This window comes from Miscanthus floridulus, chromosome 14 (genome assembly GCF_019320115.1).
Source record: "Miscanthus floridulus cultivar M001 chromosome 14, ASM1932011v1, whole genome shotgun sequence".
Classification (NCBI taxonomy): Eukaryota; Viridiplantae; Streptophyta; class Magnoliopsida; order Poales; family Poaceae; genus Miscanthus; species Miscanthus floridulus.
Window position 1 is genome coordinate 12,026,437 of NC_089593.1, and position 18,374 is coordinate 12,044,810.

Here is an 18,374-nt window from a genome sequence, read left to right on the forward strand (position 1 = left end):
GGAGGCAGTTAGGGTGCAATCATAAAGTTGTACGATACGATGCAGGATTTAAAATTGTTGACTGAACTTGATGTTGGTGTTTGGATTCAGTGATTAAAATTTAGGAGGTGTGTCGGGATAATGTTGCATGGGTGTTTGGATACTAATAAAAAAACAAATTACATTATCCGTCGGTACTCCACGAAACGAATTTTTTAAGCCTAATTAATCTGTCATTAGCACATCTTCACTGTAGCACCACGTTGTCAAATCGTGGACTAATTAGGCTTAAAAGATTCATCTCGTAAATTAGTCGTAAACTATACAATTAGTTTCGTAATTAATCTATATTTAGTAGTCCATGCACGTGTCCAAATATTTGATGGAACATCAACTAAATTTTAGGAGTGGCAACCAAACACCACTGTGATGTTTGGTTCCGGTGACTAAAATTTAGGAGGTGTGTCGGAATGATGTTGCATAGGGTGTTCGGATACTAATAAAAAAATAAATTGCATAATCCGTCAGTACTCCACAAGATGAATTTTTTAAGTATAATTAATCTGTCATTAGCACATGTTACTGTAGCATCATATTATCATATCATAGACTAATTAGACTTAAAAGATTCGTCTTGCAAATTAGTTACCAACTGTATAATTAGTTTCGTAATTAGTCTATATTTAATACTTCATGCATATGTTAAACATTCGATGGGACTCCAACATGCCTGCTACGATATGATTTTCTTTTATTTGCCGATTATTCGGACTGTTTCTGTTGTCTTGTGCGGCTGTTAGAGTGAACTGCTATCGTCAATCTCCTGTACTGGCTGAGTGGTTGTACATGATTTTTGTTCACTATGATACATACAGTCATATATATTTATACTAGGTACATCTACAACCAATGAATTCAAGAGTTGATCTGATTACTTGAATGGGCATTAGAATATCATGTTCTTTATAATGCTCATTCAAAAGGGCAAAGGCAGGGGCGGATCCAAGAGGCAGAGGGATGGCACTTCGTTCAGTTCTAGACTAAAGCTTGAAGATATTGGTGACGAGATTGCAACCCCTCTGTTTTAATTTAAAGGTCATTTTGACTTTTCTAAATCAGAAATGCTGTGGTGTGCATGTCCGTCCGTCCGGATGTCGCGCTTTCTGGGCCGTGCACTACCAGCCCCTCCCCTCTACCTACATTCTTTCACGGTCTCTCTCTCAAAAAAAAGACAGCGACATATTCAACTTGCACGGCCGCCGTGGCGTTCCGCACCGCTTGCTTCTCCAGCACGACCACCTCTGCGACGCCAGGCTCTGCCGTTGGAGTCGTGCCTGTCGCCCACCCTTGCCCTCATAGCCAGAGCCGGCGTCCTCCTCGACACCTCCTCCTATAGCTAGACATGGCGAGGGCGTTGCGGCCGTGCCATACTTCATGGACACTGTCGATGCAGAAAGTGACCAACTACTGAATATTTATAGTTTTGCTGTATGTTGTGATCGGAGGTGGCCTAGCACTCAATGACACAGGATTTATACTGGTTCAGGCAACGTGCCCTACGTCCAGTCGGGGTCGGTCGGTGACTTTATTCCTGAGCCCAGGTGCTCGAAGTTTGCAGTGGGGTTACAAACGAGAAGGAGAAAGATGGGGTGTACAAGAGGTCCGGTCGGCTCCGGTCGAAAGGACCGAGAGTGACAGGAACTTCGCTATGAGCTAAGTGTTCAAGCGGGTGCTTGAGGTCCGAACCTGGCGGTTCTGTGGTTGAGAGCTATCGATCTAAGGAACTCTGATCAACTGGAATCGGTCTCCTTTGTTGGAGGAAGCGCACCCCCTTTTATAGATGAAGGGGACGGCTTTACAAGTGAGAGAGAAAGGGTGCGTATGCTACCGAGCCTTGTTGTCTACGCCTATCGAGCCTTGTTGCCCACACCGGCGGGTACCAGATAATGGTAGGCCCCTACAACACTGTTGATGTCACTGTAGAATGTCAGATGCATACGGGAGGTCATGCTGCCTTTTTCAGGGATGGTGGACGTCGGTACCTGCAAATATTGTTTGATGCCTAGAGGCATGTGAGGAGTCTCGCTATGTTCACCCGGTACGGTAAATCCTGGCGCCCATACCGCTATTGATGCCCAGAGGCACGTGGAGGGCCTTACCGTATGGGAGTTTTAGCGGCCCTTACAATACTGTAGAGGGAGATGTCGGCGCCTACAATATTGTTTGTGTCAGGTGACTACAGAGTACTGTTCCGTGCAGGGTATGGTCCCTGGTACAGTGATTTTGACTTATGAGCCTTGCGTTGCCTTTCTCCGCACGTCTTCTGGTTCCTACCGAGCGGGCGTCCCCGGTTGGATGGCTCCAGTCGGCTCTGAGTGCTCCGGTCGGAGAAGAGCGGTGAGCAGGGTTCCTACGAGCCCCGGTCGGAGGGACGCGGGGTCGGAGTCAAAAGTAGCACTTTGAGCCAGGCCTTCCGATCGGAGAGGGCGTCTGGAGGCGGCTGGAGGCCGAAGCGAGTGCTCCGATCGGAGTGGTGGGCCCAAGGGGTCGACGAGCGGGCGCCGCTCCTTTCGGTCCAGACCTTCTGGTCGGCGACTGGGCCGTCCTTCTGGCCTGTTGTATTTAGACTCTTGGGCCGAGCCTTGGCGCAGAAGCCGGTCCCCAAGGGACCCCGGGTTTATGAACCCGATAGAAGCCCCCGAGCCCCCAGGCGATTCGGGTCGAATCGTTCGGGGGATTTTTGTCTTGTCGATGGGTGCGCGCGAGCGCACCCGTGGGTGTAGCCCCTGAGCCCCCGGGCGGTTCGGGCGGAACCATCTGGGGGGGTTTCTGTTTTGTCGGCGGGTGCGCGCGAGCGCACCCACGGGTGTAGCCCCTTGGCGGTTCAGGCAGAACCGTCTGGGGGGTGTTGTTCTGGTGGGCGTGTGTGCGTTTTTTAGTCTGAGACGGAATTTTGTCGCCCAAGGCGTCGTTGTGTAGCCGAGGTGGTTTTTTAGTTTGTTTTGAGAGATTGGGTGAGAGGGAGCTTGTGGATCCCGGTGTCGGTGCGCGCCGTGGGATCGAACGAGGGAGTCATTCAAGGGTTTTGGACGAGACAGAGCTCATTGATCCTGGCATCGATGCGTGCCGTGAGATCGGGTGATGCAGTTAGTTTCGGATGAGACAGAGCCCACTGATCCTGGCGTCGATGCGCGCCGTGGTGTCGGGTGAGGCAGTTAGTTTCGGACGAGACAAAGCTCACTGATCCTGGCGTCGATGTGCGCCGTGGGATCGGGTGAGGCAGTTAGTTTCGGACGAGACAGAGCTCATTGGTCCTGGTGTCGATGCGCACCGTGGGATCGGGTGAGGCAGTTAGTTTCGGATGAGACAGAGCTCACTGGTCCTGGCGTCGATGCGCGCCGTGGGATTGGGTGAAGGAGTTAGTTCGGTCGTGAGAGAGCTCATTGATCCTAGAGTTAATGCGCGCCGTGGGATTGGGCAAGGGAGTTAGTTCGGTAGTGAGAGAGCTCACTGATCCTGGCGTCGATGCGCACCGTGGGATCGAGTGAGGGAGTTAGTTTGGACAAACCCTACCGTTGGTGCGTGCCGTGGTTTCTAAATAGTTAGTTTAGGGGTCGGACGAGACCGAGATCGTGGGTCCTGGCGTCGGTGCGTGCTGTGGGACCGAGCAGGTCAGAGTCGTGGATCCCGGCCTCGGCGCAGCCTGGGCGGCCGAGGTAGTTAGTTTTCACGTGAGTTTGGAGTCGCGGTCCCTGAATTTTTTGGAGCGCAGTTGGAAGTGAAGCCGTTACGTGTGTTTGGAGTCGCGGTCCCTGGATTTTTGGAGCGCAGTCAGAAGTGAAGCCATTACGCGAGTTCGGAGTCGCGGTCCCTGGATTTTTGGAGTGCAGTCGAAAGTGAAGCCGTTACGCGAATTCGGAGTCACGGTCCCTGGATTTTTGGCGTTTGTCTTAAGCCCCCGAGCCCTGTCGGGCCTTCGTGGGGGTCGATGTGAGTTGTGTGCATTACCCCATCCTCGGTTCCTCACAACCGGAGGGGCTGAGTTTCGTCGCTTGTCCCGATCGCTCAGGCTTGAAGACTAGCTCGGTGAGTTTGCTATCGGGTGTAATCGAGCGGAATCCGGGTCCATCGTTCGTGACGGGGTCGGCATAGCCCTCTTGTGACATTCCACTACTCCTTTACCTATAACCCGACAGATGCCTAGGTCGTTCCGAAGACTGACCCGAGTGGCCTAACAGCCTCCCCTCGATGGAGATTCTGTGGGCCTGGCGAAAGGTTCATGATCGAACGAGAAGGTTGAGATGACCTGGTCTGCCAGACCGGGCAAGGGCCGCACGAGGCTCATCTACGGTTTTCTACCCTGGCTCTGTTGTTTGCTCATGTCGAATGAGTCAACCGCCGCTTCTTGACGCAACACAGAGTGTTGTGATGCATTTCGCTGCACGTGCGATGCTTAGATCCAGAGCCCCCGAGCGGTTCAGGGCCCGAATCGTCCGAGAGGCACGGGCGTATGGAATGAGATGCGCGTATGGATGTATGAAATGATTGTAAGGAAATAGAGGGGGTTGGTAGTGCTCACCTTGATGGCTTAAGTAACGGGGTTCGTAGAGCTTCAGTCGGAAATGTCCGACCGGGACCTGCGCTCATCAATTATGGGTGAGTCCTTGTGTGAATAGTTTTTGTATTAATCAAACACATGCTCACCTTGATGACCTGAGTGACGGGGTTCGGAGAGCTTCAGTCGGAAATGTCCGACCGGGACCCGTGCTCGTCGTTCGTGACAGAGTCGGCATGGCCTACATGGGGCGCCCCTTTGCTTCCTTACCTATCTCTTGGTGTCTATCTTGAGTGATTCGATCGACTCAGGGGTCGGATGGTTTCTCGAGGTCTGGCCTGGGGAAGCGAGGTGCCGCCCGCGTGAAGTGTCGCTTCGGTTTTTGTGCTCAGCGTGCGGTAGTGGTTGGTCGTGCGGTAGTGGTGGGCCTGGCCTAGGCCACGTCCCGTCTAATCAGGAGTCGTTCCGTCGGGCAGGGCACGTCTCATCGGTCAAGGCGTGTCTTATCTGCATTAAATGGGAAAGAGAGAGAGAGAGAGAATTCCTCACTCCACCGTTCCGTCTTCCCCGATCAGCGCGCCCTTCCTTGAGTGTTGTTTCCTTTTCCTTAAGTAGGAGAGGGAAAGGGTTTTTCGTCCCATTCTTTTGCCTGTTCCTCATCTGCCGCCATCTTTCCTCTTCCTTCTTGCCGGGAGCGTTCCTGAGAGCAATAGGAAAGAAAGGGGAGTGAACGAGGGAGAAGAAGAAGAACTCACCGATCCTTCTGTGATCCCAGAGCGAAATGTCGGACTAGAAGTTGTCCACCGTGAGGGAGTCAGTGTTGAAGGCCTTTGTTGCGAAGGGATTTCTGCCGCCGAAGGAGGTGGTGCACTGGACGGTTCCCGGGCGGGAGGAGTCCCCTCAACCTCGGCCCGACGAGGTGGTTTCCTTCCTTGCCTTCCACAAGCGCGGGCTAGGATACCCCGTGCACTGGTTCCTGCGCGGCCTCCTCAATGAGTGGGGTCTGGAGCTACATCACCTTAATCCGACGGGGGTGCTGCACATCGCCGGCTTTGTCACCGTCTGTCGACTGACACTTACATGTCGTCGGGACCGGTGCCAACGCGTGACTCATAGCTGGGGTAGGCCCCGCCTGCCATGGATGTGGTTGAGCATGCTAGGCGGTCTGAGGAGCAGACTGGCACCCGCGCGTTGCACGACTTGCAGCCAGAGGAGGTCCCACCCGCTGCTCCGGTTGGGGAGTCCCGAGCTGAGAATCATGGCGACCCATTGGTCGGGCATGAGCCGGTTGGGGCGACTCTGTCCCCCACCGAAGTGAGGGGGCGCGGGTCGTAGCCTGGGAGCGGCCCGTGCGCTGTAGGCTCGCCAGGTCTTGGTTTTAGAGTCATGCCGCTCGCCTCTCGGTATGTTTCTGCTTTGTTTCTTCGATCTTTTGCTGGTTGAGTCTTTTTGGAGTGTGACTTACCTGCAATTTCTATTAGCAGCCAAGGGATGACGGGGCTGAGCATCGCCTCGACTCCCGTGCAGGATACCTAGAGGCCCACCCTGTAGTGTGCTACAGCGAGTGACGGGGGGAGCAGGGTGGTGGCGGCGAGCCCTTCCCTTTCGGGGGTGGTTGCTGCCATAGCGATGGCGGTGGCGTCGACTTTGGTGGCGATTCCGGTGCTGATGGCAGGGGCGCATCGGAAGTAACCCTCGTGGTCTCTCCTCCACCAATCGCGGCAGAAGAGGAGAGGGAGACTGAGCCCCCGACCTCGCCGGGTGGAGGGCCGCCCGACTCATCCTTGCCGCCGGGGCCGAAGGTGCTAGAGGAAAGTGCGGCCGGGACAGAGTCGGGAAGCCCGGTGGCGGTCCACGCGAATGAAGTGGTGGACATCCCGTCAATGATGAGGCGGATATCGCGGCGGGGCCACCGGTGTCACCACGGGAGCTGGCGGTGGTCCAATCGGAGGCTGGGCCCTCTGGCGGGCTGCTGGAGGGTGACCTAGAGTGGGCCTGCCCTGAGCACCAAGCGGAGGCGCAGTTTGTCCTTCGGGATTCCCAGGAGCATTAGCTCTAGGACATCCTTGGGGAGCAAGGGCATGCCGCGGTGTCCGAGCTCACCAACCTGTCCGAGAAGCTTGGAAACGCCCAGAGGCAGGTTAGGTTTGCTCAGCAGTTGGTGGAGGTCGATCTGCAGCTTGCCGCGGCGGTGAGTTTTCCATACTTTGTCCTTGACCTTTGAACCTTTTGTTGGTTGCCTTAGCGTGCCTGTTTTTTGTGGAGACTGAAGGGGATGTCGTCCCGCAAGTCTAGCTTTCTTCGAACGGAGCACACCCAGATGGCCGAGCTCGAGCGTCAGCTAGCGTCCGCCCGTCATGAGTCCCAGGACTGGGCGGTCGAGGCGACCGTGGCGCGGGCGGAGGGGCAGCGTGCAGCTGAGCGGGCGACTACCGCCAAGCAAGGGCTCAAGGCGGCGATGGCCCATCATGCAGAGACCGAGGCGGGGGTGCGGACATCCTTGGTGAACACTGAGGTGGTGTTGCGAGAGTCCTTGGCGGCGCTTGAGCTAGAGCAGGCCACTTTGGTGTCGGCACAGAACGCCCTGGAGGCAGCACGGAAGGCCCTGGAGGCGGAGCGGAAGGCCCGGTTGGAGGCGGACCAGGAGGTGCTCGCGCTCCGAGGCCGGGTGATGGGGACGGAGGACGCGAGTGCCCGACTGCGCGAACAGGCGGCCCGGCAGGCAGAGGATCTCTCCATCCTTGAGAACTTCCGCGTCGGTACGTGCTTTTTCTGTTCTTCGTTGTTGGTTTTTTCCTTCAGCCTATTTCTGAGCTTGTCGCTCTTCTCTCAGAGCTGGGTGGAAAGGTGAAAACACTGGAGCAAGACCTGGAGACGATAAAGGCGACCCTCAGCCGAAATGCAGAGGAACTGGCCAAGTCCCGTGAAGAGCGACGTGCTCTCGAGGGGGATCTTGACCAGATCCGCAACGTTGCCCAGCTTGTCATCTCGGATGTCTTTGGGTTGGCGCCCAGTACTAGCGCGCCCGTGGTCTAGCTGGTAGAGGTCCCGGATGTGGTTCAGGGCCTTCTCAGGAGTGGGCTATTCTACGGGGCGTCGGGGGTGCTAACTTCGGTGGCTACGCACCATCCGAACCTAGACTTTGCTGCCATCTGCAGCGGGTATGCTGAAGGCTTGAGCATGGAGGACATCTAGTCGAACGGGGAGGGCTTGCTACCGCACGCAAGGTCAGTGGCGGAGCAAGTCTCTGCCCAGTGGGTGATGGACGTTCGCCGTGAAGATATGGCCAGAAGCATGCACGGAGAAGACACTACCCAGTCTCCAGTCAGGGTCGGTCGGTGACTTTATTCCTGAGCCCAGGTGCTTGAAGTTTGTAGTGGGGTTACAAATGAGAAGGAGAAAGATGGGGTGTACAAGAGGTCTGGTCGGCTCCGGTCAAAAGGGCCGAGAGTGACAGGAACTTTGCTATGAGCTAAGTGTTCAAATGGGTGCTTGAGGTCCGAACCTAGAGGTTCTATGGTTGAGAGCTATCGATCTAAGGAACTATGATCAACTGGAATCGGTCTCCTTTGTTGGAGGAAGCGCACCCCCTTTTATAGATGAAGGGGACGGATTTATAAGTGAGAGGGAAAGGGTGCGTATGCTACCGAGCCTTGTTGTCCACGCCTACCGAGCCTTGTTGCCCACACCGGTGGGTACCAGATAATGGTAGGCGCCTACAACACTGTTGATGTCACTGTAGAATGTTAGATGCATACGGGAGGTCATGCTACCTTTTTTAGGGATGGTGGACGTCGGTACCTGCAAATACTGTTTGATGCCTAGAGGCATGTGAGGAGTCTCGCTATGTTCACCCGGTACAGTAAATCCTGGCGCCCATACCGCTATTGATGCCCAGAGGCACGTGGAGGGCCTTACCGTATGAGAGTTTTAGCGGCCCCTACAATACCGTTGAGGGAGATGTCGCCGCCTACAATACTGTTTGTGTCTGGTGGCTGCAGAGTACTGTTCTGTGCAGGGTATGGTAGGTTTTGACTTATGAGCCTTGCGTTGCCTTTCTCTGCACATCTTCTGGTTCCTACCGAGCGGGCGTCCCTGGTCGGATGGCTCCAGTCGGCTCTGAGTGCGCCGGTCAGAGAAGAGCGATGAGCAGGGTTCCTATTTGCCTCGGTCGGAGGGACGCGGGGTCGGAGTCGGAAGTAGCACTTTGGGCCAGGCCTTCCGATCGGAGAGGGCATCCGGAGGCGGCTGGAGGCCGAAGTGACTGCTCCGATCGGAGTGGTGGGCCCAAGGGGTCGACGAGCGGGCTCCGCTCCTTTCGGTCCAGACCTTCTGGTCGGCGGCTAGGCCGTCCTTCTGTCCTGTTGTATTTAGACTCTTGGGCCGAGCCTTGGCGTAGAAGCTAGTCCCCGAGGGACCCTGGGTTTATGAACCTGACAGACACCTTGAGGCTCCTCATGCCCCAGTGATGTTGTTCGCTCCACCACCTCCTTGCCCCGATCTGCCCATCGACACAGTTATTGAGTTCCTCAATGTGCCTGACATGATGGTCGCCGTCCACTAGAGTGTCGTGTTTGACATGTTGCAAGCATCTGTTTTAAGTGTTTCAGATGTTTTAGAGGTACGTTGCAAGTATTTCATATGGATATTGCAAAAGTAGATCGAGATGTTGCATATGTTGTAATGGCTATATACGTATGTTGCAAGCGTTTATTCCAAATATTTTTTCTATTTTTTGAGACGTAAGTTGTAAGTGTGTTTATCTGGATGTCACATATGTTTTAAACATATATATGTTGCATGTTTTTCATCTGTATGTTGCATATGCTTACAATGGCTTTCAAGTGTTTTTCAAGTGTATCAGACGTATGTTGCAAGTGTTTCATATGTTTCGCGCGTATGTTGTGAGAGTTTCATTGGATATTGCAAAAGTAGATCGGTTGTGGTAGATGTTGCAAAGCGCCTGAGAAGCAGAGGAGACGCGAGCAGTCCGAGCAAATATCTCAGGCGGATGCCAATGGAGTTCGGAGGACGTATGTTGCAAAAGTAGATCTTAGGCAGATATTTGCGTGCCATATACGTCCTCCGAACTCCATTGGCATCCGCCTCCTCGATCGATCTGGCTTCCTAGCCACCGCCGCCGCATCTTTGTCGCGAACTACCAGACCTCAGAGAGGTAGTTAGGGATCGCTCCGATCCGTCTGTCAATCGCGGCAACTGCGTGCAATGGGATCCCATGGCCACCGTAAGAGCATAGTACCCTTATTTCCATTCTCAATCCTTGGTTATTAGCAATATAAAAAAATATCTTTCCAACAACTCCTAATCCATACTTCACTTTAGGAGCATCTCAAGAATACCTAATATTTTTTCCTAAAAACATGAAGTTTTACGACTCTAAAAAAATATTACAAGGAATAAAGAAGGTCATCTCCAAGAGTTTCTAATAATCCACTCCTAAAATATAGAAGATAATTTTACATTAGGAATTCTATACTATTTTTAAATTATTCTAATCACTTTTATATATTCTTTCTCTCTTGTACATTTGCATCATAAACCTTTTCCTACTCTTAATTATTTCCATGCCCTACCACTCTTAGATTGCCCGACAACCACGCGCGGGAGAGAGAAGATGCATGCTTCCGAGTCACGCGTAACTTTACATGGGACAATGTGACTTTTTCCAAGTTCTAAAAGATTAGAGGATGGATTAGGAGTTGTTGGAAAGAGATTTTTTTCTTATCTTACTAAAACCAAGGATTAGGAAGGGATTTAGGAAACTCTTGGAGATGCTCTTATGGGTAACTTTACGCATAGTAGCGGGCGCGCGGATCCGGTGCGTATCCATCACCGGCCGGTAAGGTTATGGGAAAGAATAAGAAGTAGGAAAGGGTTCCTCATGCAAATATACGAGAGAGAAAGAATATATAAAAGTGGTTACGATAATTTAAAAATATTATAGGATTCTTGATATAAAATTGTCTTCTATGTTTTAGGAGAGGATTATTGAAAACTCCTGGAGATGGCCTTCTTTTTTTTCTACCAATATCTTTTTAGGGGTTGCAAAACTATATGTTTTTGGAGAAAAAATAGGATACTCTTGGAGATGCTCTAACCAGGAAGAGGGTGAGGAAGGAAGCGATGGCCACGGCGTTGGCGTCGGCGTCATTGGAGGGGGGTGACCACGCCGACGACCTAACGAAGAGGAACAGTAAGAAGCATGAATTGCGGCGACGAAGCCTACGACGGTGGAGGAGGCCCAGCCAGTCGGCGCCAGAAAGAAAACCAATGAGAAGAGGAAGAGGGTAGTGAGGGAGAGGCTACCGGAGAAGCTTTGTACATTCCCATTTCGTCCACGAGATACCCGACGAGAGGCGGGTCCGGTGTTCCGAGGAGTTCCGCGCGTCCTATGCCAAAAGTAAGGCTCGCAACGTTGTAACACCCTCGGTGTTACACCCTAAATCATTTACTAAAACATGCATGAGCATCATGTTTATGTGTTAATGTATGTGATAGAATATGTAGATAAATTTCTTGTAACTTAAAATGATCAATAAAAATGCTAAACGAAAGTTGATCTAATAGTTCATGTATATCAAGTAGGGTTTAAAACTAATTTATATTGAGCAAAAATATAATAGAACATGTGTGTGATACTTAAATAAAGTTTGAAGTACAAACTTTATAGATGACAGTGAAATACTTGCTGTCGAAAAATAATATTACTAGCTAATATTTCTAGTAGCCTAGAAATTGCAAATAGAAATCAAGTTCAGCTTAAAAACTTAGAAAATTTTCAAGTTTGTCAACAGCTAGACATTGCTATGTTTAATAAATTATTTTGAGAAATTGTGTTAAGAGGTGGTGTCGTGTTTTAGCTCGGATTGGTAGCCTAATAGGCCATCTTTAGCACAGTGAAGGTGGTTTAGTGTCAACCTCATTTAGTTGCTATCGACGCTTTAAAATTCGTGCACGACACATTCTCGGGCTGGCTCGTTGGGTGGACGCGGTCACCAGGCTTGGGCGCTCGGCGTCACCGCGCTGTCCGCACGTGCGCATGCTGCCGCGCCTAGCCGGCCATGGCTGTCTCTGGCTTGGCTGCGGCCCGACCGCCGCTGGCCTCGCCGTGCGGAGCCGCCGCTGCTGCCGCCCTCTAGTCGGGTAAGTCTTACGAGTACATTGTATACTTATGGTTTATTGACCCCTGTTGCAGGTGTAGCTTCAGGAGTAGCTCTTGTGTGGAGAATTCTTCTGGTGGGCATAGATGGATCCTTGTATCGTTTCCGCTAAATGCTTATTTTTATTCCACTATTTAATTATTGCACTCTAAACTCTAGTATTGGAATAAATAATTTCCAAGGACTCTTGTTGTATGAAATGGACTAAGTATTGTAAGCTCGTACTCATTATTAGATTCTAGATGTAAAACGTGGATTGTTTCGAGTTCTCTCTTGGGGTGTGCTTAGTGTCTAGTGGAAGACGAGCCACTCTAAAAGCGTGTTATTTCGGGCGGTTCTGCCACAGGTGGTATCAGAACCAATAATGAGTCTAGAGTTTAAAAACTCTTTTCAAAACCTAAAATTTGACCAATAAAAGCTTTGCGAAAAGTAGGATACGATAAATTACAAAAATAAGTATAAACCCTAGTAATATGGTCTATCTAGGATAGTGGCACTGGTTTTATCTAATGAATCTTCTGCAGGTACACTAACTTACATTGCGTAAGAATCGTTTAGCGTACGGGAAATGAGTGTGCACTATGCCAAAAATTATATACGAATACCGCTATATTCCAGCTTGAGCGAACGAATAGGTCGATCCATGCGCCATAAAAAGAGAATCTTACTTAAACTAAACTCCTCCACACGTATAATTTTTGGATAGTAAATTAATAGGATAATAAATAAAGAGAAATGCTTTACCTCTTAAGGAAAAGTTCTCGCTAGTTACCATTTATTGGGCCTTATTATCTCTTTAGCCTTTTGTTTCTAAATATGGAAACCTAGTCCCTAACGGTGGGTTCCTATCTGTTTATTGAGGTCTGGTTGCGCGAGCACTAGTGCTGGGACGGGCCGTGGTCTTGGTGAAGACCAGGGAAAAAATAGTCATGGCGATGATCATGGCAATGCCAACGGGGAGAGCCACGAGGCCCCATTCCTTGGTCCTTCTCCTCCACCACCACCACCGCCTCCGATGACCCATGCCAAAATGATGGCTGAGATGTTGGCTGCTCGTTACTCCCAATAAGTGATTATTATATTTACTCTCATGATAAAATAATGAAAGGAAAAATGGAGATAGGGCAGAGATATGGTATGGGTATTGGTGGGTGTAACAGGTTGTCCTGTGCCAACGAGGCTTAGCTTGGTTACACTGTTTTTCCTGTTTGGGTTGATTAAGGACCGTCCGTTACTGTGGATGGTAGTCAGGTCACAGACTTATTATCCTGAGCACATACTTGTTTATGAGAGCAGGAAGGCTCATTACGCTCTTGTCATGGGTTTCGGCTCTTTCTGGAACGACTGGTTGGAGGCGGGGAAAGATGGAGGTCTAAGCACTATGCTAAGACCGGGTCTCAAGTGTCGGGGCTTGGACTCCAAGTTTGGACAGGGACCTAGACCCCTCGATAGGAGTGGAATGGGTACCCAGCTGGGATACATTGGTTCACGAATCACCATTTCCGTGAGACGGTACGACTTGGCTATGGTCTAGCACCGTAGTAAGAACTGGAAGATGAAAGATGATGAAATGGTTCTAATTGCTCAACCCTTGCTTGAAAGTAGAACATGTGCTTACCTAGAATGGTTAGCTAATGAAGTAATCATGACTGCTAATAAAACTTGACTGTAAGGATGAATTATTACTAATGCTTTTCGCAAACAACAAGAAAACAATAAACCCATATTGCCTATCATACTCCTTGGAGTCGGAAAACTATTCCCACTAGTCGGGTAAGTCTTGCGAGTATATTGTGTACTCAGGGTTTATTTTCAATGTTGCAGGTGCAACTTGAGGAGTAGCTCTTGTGTGAAGGATTCTTCTGGTGGGCATAGACGGATCCTTGTATCTTTTCTGCTAGATGCTTATTTTTATTCCGCTGTTTAATTATCGCACTCTGAACTCTGGTATTGTAATAAATAATTTCCAAGGACTCTTGTGGTATGAAAAGGACTAAGTATTGTAAGCTCGTACTCATTATTGGATTCTAGATGTAAAACGTGGATTATTTCGAGTTCTCCCTTGGGGTGTGCTCCATGGAACTGTCCGATATAGCTAACTTTTGGGGTGCTTAGTGTCTAATGGAAGACAAGCGCCTCTGAAACCGTATTATTTCGGGTGGTTCTGCCACAAGCGTGAAGATGCAGGCCGAGGACCAGACCCTAATCAATGGCTACGTGGAGTCCATCTGGAAGGTCACCGACGAGGAGGATGACGGCGATGGCGACAACACGGAGGAGATAGTAGATATAATTAATTAGGAGATAGTAGATATAATTAATTATAGGGGAACAAAATTTGTGTTGTGTGGTCTGTGGTGTGCAGAACAATCAGTGAGTGCCATGTTTGTAAAATGATAGAGGAATTAGGGAACGATAATGCTCCCACGCGGACGTCCGTTCGGGCGCCGCGCGCCACACTTTGCCTCACAGATTCTGTCCGTGCTACTCGCTTCCGCATGTAAAGCGTCCCTCACGCCCACGGCAATTGCTCCCTCCCATCACTAGCCCCGCACATCGCGCACCCGGTCCGCGCGGTTTCGACCTCCGCATCGCGCGGCCCGCCCGCCGCGGCCATTCCTTGCCGTGCCCACATCCCGCGCGCTACCTCCGCTCTCCCCATCTCTCACATTCTATCTCGTGTCCGCTGATAGCAGAGCACCTCCCTGGCCTCTTCCCCAACACCCAACACTGTCGGGATGCCTCGCCGCAGCCGCCCCTGCTGATGGCCGTGGGGTGCACATGCGGGGGGTGCTTTGGGTCGTCCCTTGCCGAGCCTAGGGCACCCACGAGTGTAGCCACATGATGGTGGTGGTAGCGCGCCGCCGCTCGCCGCCGGCTCCCACCCTGACGGACGAAATCGACCAGCCCAGGCCTCTCCTACCCTATGTTACAAATGCATGTTTCAAGTTTTTCAAACATTTCAGAGGTACGTTGCAATTGTTTCATATGGATGTTGCAAAAGTAGATCGTGGATGTTTGCACATGTTGCATATGTTGCAAGTGTTTTAGATGTATGTTGCAAGCGTTTGTTCAAAATGTTTTATCTGCTCTAGACGTATGTTGCAAGCACTCTGATCTGAATGTTTCATATGTTTTACACATATGCTGCAACAATATGTTCCAAATATTTAAGCAATTTCAGTCTTATGCAATAAGTGTTTTTCATGTTGCAAGTTGCAAGTGTTTAATTTGGATGTTGCATATGTTTCACACATGCGTTGCATGTGTATGTTCCAAATGTTTCATCTCCTTTGGACGTATGTTGCATTCAAGTGTTTTCATGTCGCAACTCACAAGTATTTCATGTTTCATAGATACGTTCAGAGAGTCATGGGGGCACGGCCCGGACGCCAGTGGATGGGGCGCGACGAGCTGGGGCCCGTGGAAGGGGCGCGCTGGGGCCGGGAGATGGGGCGCACAGCGCGTCAGGGGCTGCGGACGGGGCGGGCTGGGGGCCAGCACGCGCCGTGCTTGTGGACGGGTGCGCTGTGGGAAGGCGAGCCGTGCGATGTGGGAATGCTGGGGCGAGTCGCTCTTGTTGGACGGGCTCCTATGGACCATATCGTATGGGTGGAGAATTGAGTCCGGACGCACTGCTAGGGCCGGATGTCTGGGCACTAGTGCCTCCCCAAGGAAAAAGGTGGTTGGGAGAATCCTCCTTGACAATTTGCTCAATTTTCAGCGGTTCAGTTCTGTTTGGTTATAGAAGTATTCCATTGCATTTGATCTGGCTGCAATAGTTTTTTTAGAGTTCCAAGGGCCTACGCACCAGCCTTTCAATTAACATAAAAAGACCAGAATTCAGTTATAGCAGAGTTTTAAACCCAAAACGCACCCAGTTCCAGCCAGAACAGGGGCAACTCCCACCTTATACAGGATCAAAAGAAAAAGACACCGTATCACACAACTGAACTAAAACAGAAAAACCATAGAGCCCCAAACGCCACCGTCTTCAGAAGCTGGAACCAACACAGGAACGAACCAATCTGGCTGCAACAGTACATGGAACATTTTATGAATTTTCTGCGTCGTTGTGCCTCTGTTTCGACGTCCGTGTCAGGGAGCAGCTAATATGTATTACTCGCTGAATCTTAGTAATGTTTACAGTAAGTTGCTGAGATGAGCAGACCACTTTTTTTTTTGGTTCCTTTACTCTGTGTGCGCTCGCGCATTCGATAATCCGTCGTTACCATTTCTGGTTCAGAATGGTGTGGAGCCGTGGAGCTCTGATCTAGTCAAGTTGATTGTTTTATTGTTTTGAAATGGTCTTATTCTCTCGTTCGTCAAGTACTTTTCATGATAGTCCGAATGCTTTTTTGTATTGTTTTGACCAGCTTCAAAGGCAGCAGCTCAGTGGCGTACGGACGTAGATGATCTTCTGATGTCGCTGAACCTCCTACGTTCATGCTCTCTCTCTCTCTCTCTCTCTCTCTCTCTCTCTCTCTTCTTTTCTTCAATTACCAGGGCCCTTACAAATGCATGGTTGTTTTGGTCATAATAACAATGTGGTCTGCACACCACCTTTGCATTGCATTGATATGCTGATGAGCTCTCCTCTGCACCTTTCCCCTTGTATACTTCAATGCTGGGCAACAGACCAACAGTATCATCACTATCATCCAGCGTGTACATGCATGGTGTTTGTTTCTGCCAAGCTAGTATATATTTTGTACACGCCGCATGTGTAGAGCTATATGCAATGCATGCCTTTGCAGCCCTTGCTTTAGATTTGACAGTCTGAAATATACCTTGTGACGACCAGCTTTTATGTATTGTTGGTTACCCAACCGAGGTTTCCCACAGGTACAGGTACGGTTTTATTTCCTACATTATCATATAATTTAAATTAATTGATTGATTTATTTAACTTTGTCGCTCCTAACAATGCACGTGGAATTAATATATATCAGCATATGCATGTCACGACTATGCACGCTCATATGCATAATTATTTATCTTTGACGGTGGTAAACTGGTAATATCCTCCATCTGAACCGCAATATTCAAGTGTTTGTCGCATGGAGTACTCTGGAAATGACATTTCAAAAACTGTCCTCCATGTCTCATGTCACTATATATACCTTACGCACACGGTTACACTTCCACACAAGAGAGAGATTTGAAATAATTACTTCCCTTCCTAAGCGCAGGTCAGTTAGTTCACAGCCCTAACCTCCACTCCTAAACCCCTCGACCCCTAACCCGCGAATGCACGTTACACTACTACAAAAACGATTTTCAGAGACGAAGACTTTTTTAGAGGCGGGTCAATATAGAGCCGCCTCTATAGTGGCCTTCAAAACGAGCTGCTATTGTTTCTAGCCGCCTCTTGAAATCGATTTCCATCCACCTCTAAAAATAGGAGCTCCATAGTAAATTCGAATTTCCAAAACGGCCTCGGATGGGGAACACACTCCACTCACTTCTTCACTTGATTTCATCATCTTTAGTGAGATTGGAGAGCCTCTAGTGCATTGCATTGAGTTACATCATCTTGTGGCACTAGTTGGGTGATTTGGGCTGGTTGTGAGCTTGTTACTCTTGGTGTTTGCTGAGACCTGGATGGCCCAGTGATTGGAGGATCGTTCAGTGGAGTTGGTGGTTGTCTCCAGCCTCGATCGGTTGCTTGTGAGGGGTCTTGTGCCTTCCCCAGCGGAGCTCCAAAGGCAACTCTAGTAAATTACTCGTATCATTGAGCTACCTCACTTGTGGGTAGGTTCTTGCGGTGTCCAATTGTGTGGATGAGGTTCGTGCAACACCTCTTAGCCATCGAACCACCAAGTGTTTATCGACACAACGGGGACTAGCGTGTCGGCAAGCACGTGAACCTCGGGAGAAAAATCGTTTGTCTCTTGTCATTGGTATTCTTCCGGTGATTGAATTAGTATTCATCTTGTGATTGGTTCACTCCTCTACGCGGCAGTATAATCACCCTACTCACTCATTTACATTCCCGTAAACTAGTTGTAGCAAGCTCTTTAGTGTAGCTAGAATTGAGAGCTTACTTTGTAGCTTAAGTTCATCTAGTGGAGCTCTTTATTGTAGCAAGTGTGAGAGCTCTTAGTGAGTAGTGGCTTAGCCAATTATGTGTCTAGTGATTATAGTGACTAGAATTGTTGGATAGATGGCTTGCAACCTTCGTAGAGCTAGAGTAAAATTGCATTATACCGTTTGTTGTACTAATCAATTGCTCTAGTGCCTTGTAGAAATTTTAAATAGGCTATTCACCCCCTAGCCATATTAGGAACTTTCATGGGATCGCGCGCGCGGGCTCGTCCCTTTGTTTGCTGCTCGTGGGTGTTATGAAGTACTATACGTACTACTACAGTGATGCGAGTGTCTTATCACCAGTACTTCGAAAAAAATCATTTTGGAAGACATGGGATCCGGTAGGGGGGCTTGAGCCCCCCCCCCCCCCCCCCCCCCAACCACCACCACACACACACCACCACCACCACTAGATCCGTCCTGTGGTGACATATGGCAATTGTTTTTCTTCCGTGTTTGTAGAGTATGACTAATATATGCCATCGCAAAGATTCTTGAGGTAGCCAGGTCTCTAACTAGAGGTCTTGTTAGCTACACAGTCATATCATATTTTTTCTACGATTACACAA

The 18,374-nt window shown here is 49.8% G+C and overlaps 1 protein-coding gene across 1 annotated transcript; it reads left to right on the top strand.

The window, feature by feature from the left end:
• Positions 1 to 6,854: 6,854 nt before the first annotated feature.
• Positions 6,855 to 7,570, top strand: LOC136503045 (uncharacterized). Its single transcript, XM_066498251.1, has 2 exons — positions 6,855 to 7,293; positions 7,368 to 7,570. Exons 1-2 carry the CDS (start codon positions 6,855 to 6,857, stop codon positions 7,568 to 7,570), a joined length of 642 nt encoding a protein of 213 aa, XP_066354348.1.
• The last annotated feature ends 10,804 nt before the right edge of the window (positions 7,571 to 18,374 follow it).

What these genes read in the sequence shown, in the direction of transcription:
- LOC136503045 (XM_066498251.1), top strand. Translation starts at nt 6,855, where the DNA reads ATGGCCGAGCTCGAGCGTCAGCTAGCGTCCGCCCGTCATGAGTCCCAG. An exon ending in CCTTGAGAACTTCCGCGTCG is followed by an intron (nt 7,294 to 7,367) that starts GTACGTGCTTTT and finishes CTCTTCTCTCAG; the next exon opens with AGCTGGGTGGAAAGGTGAAA.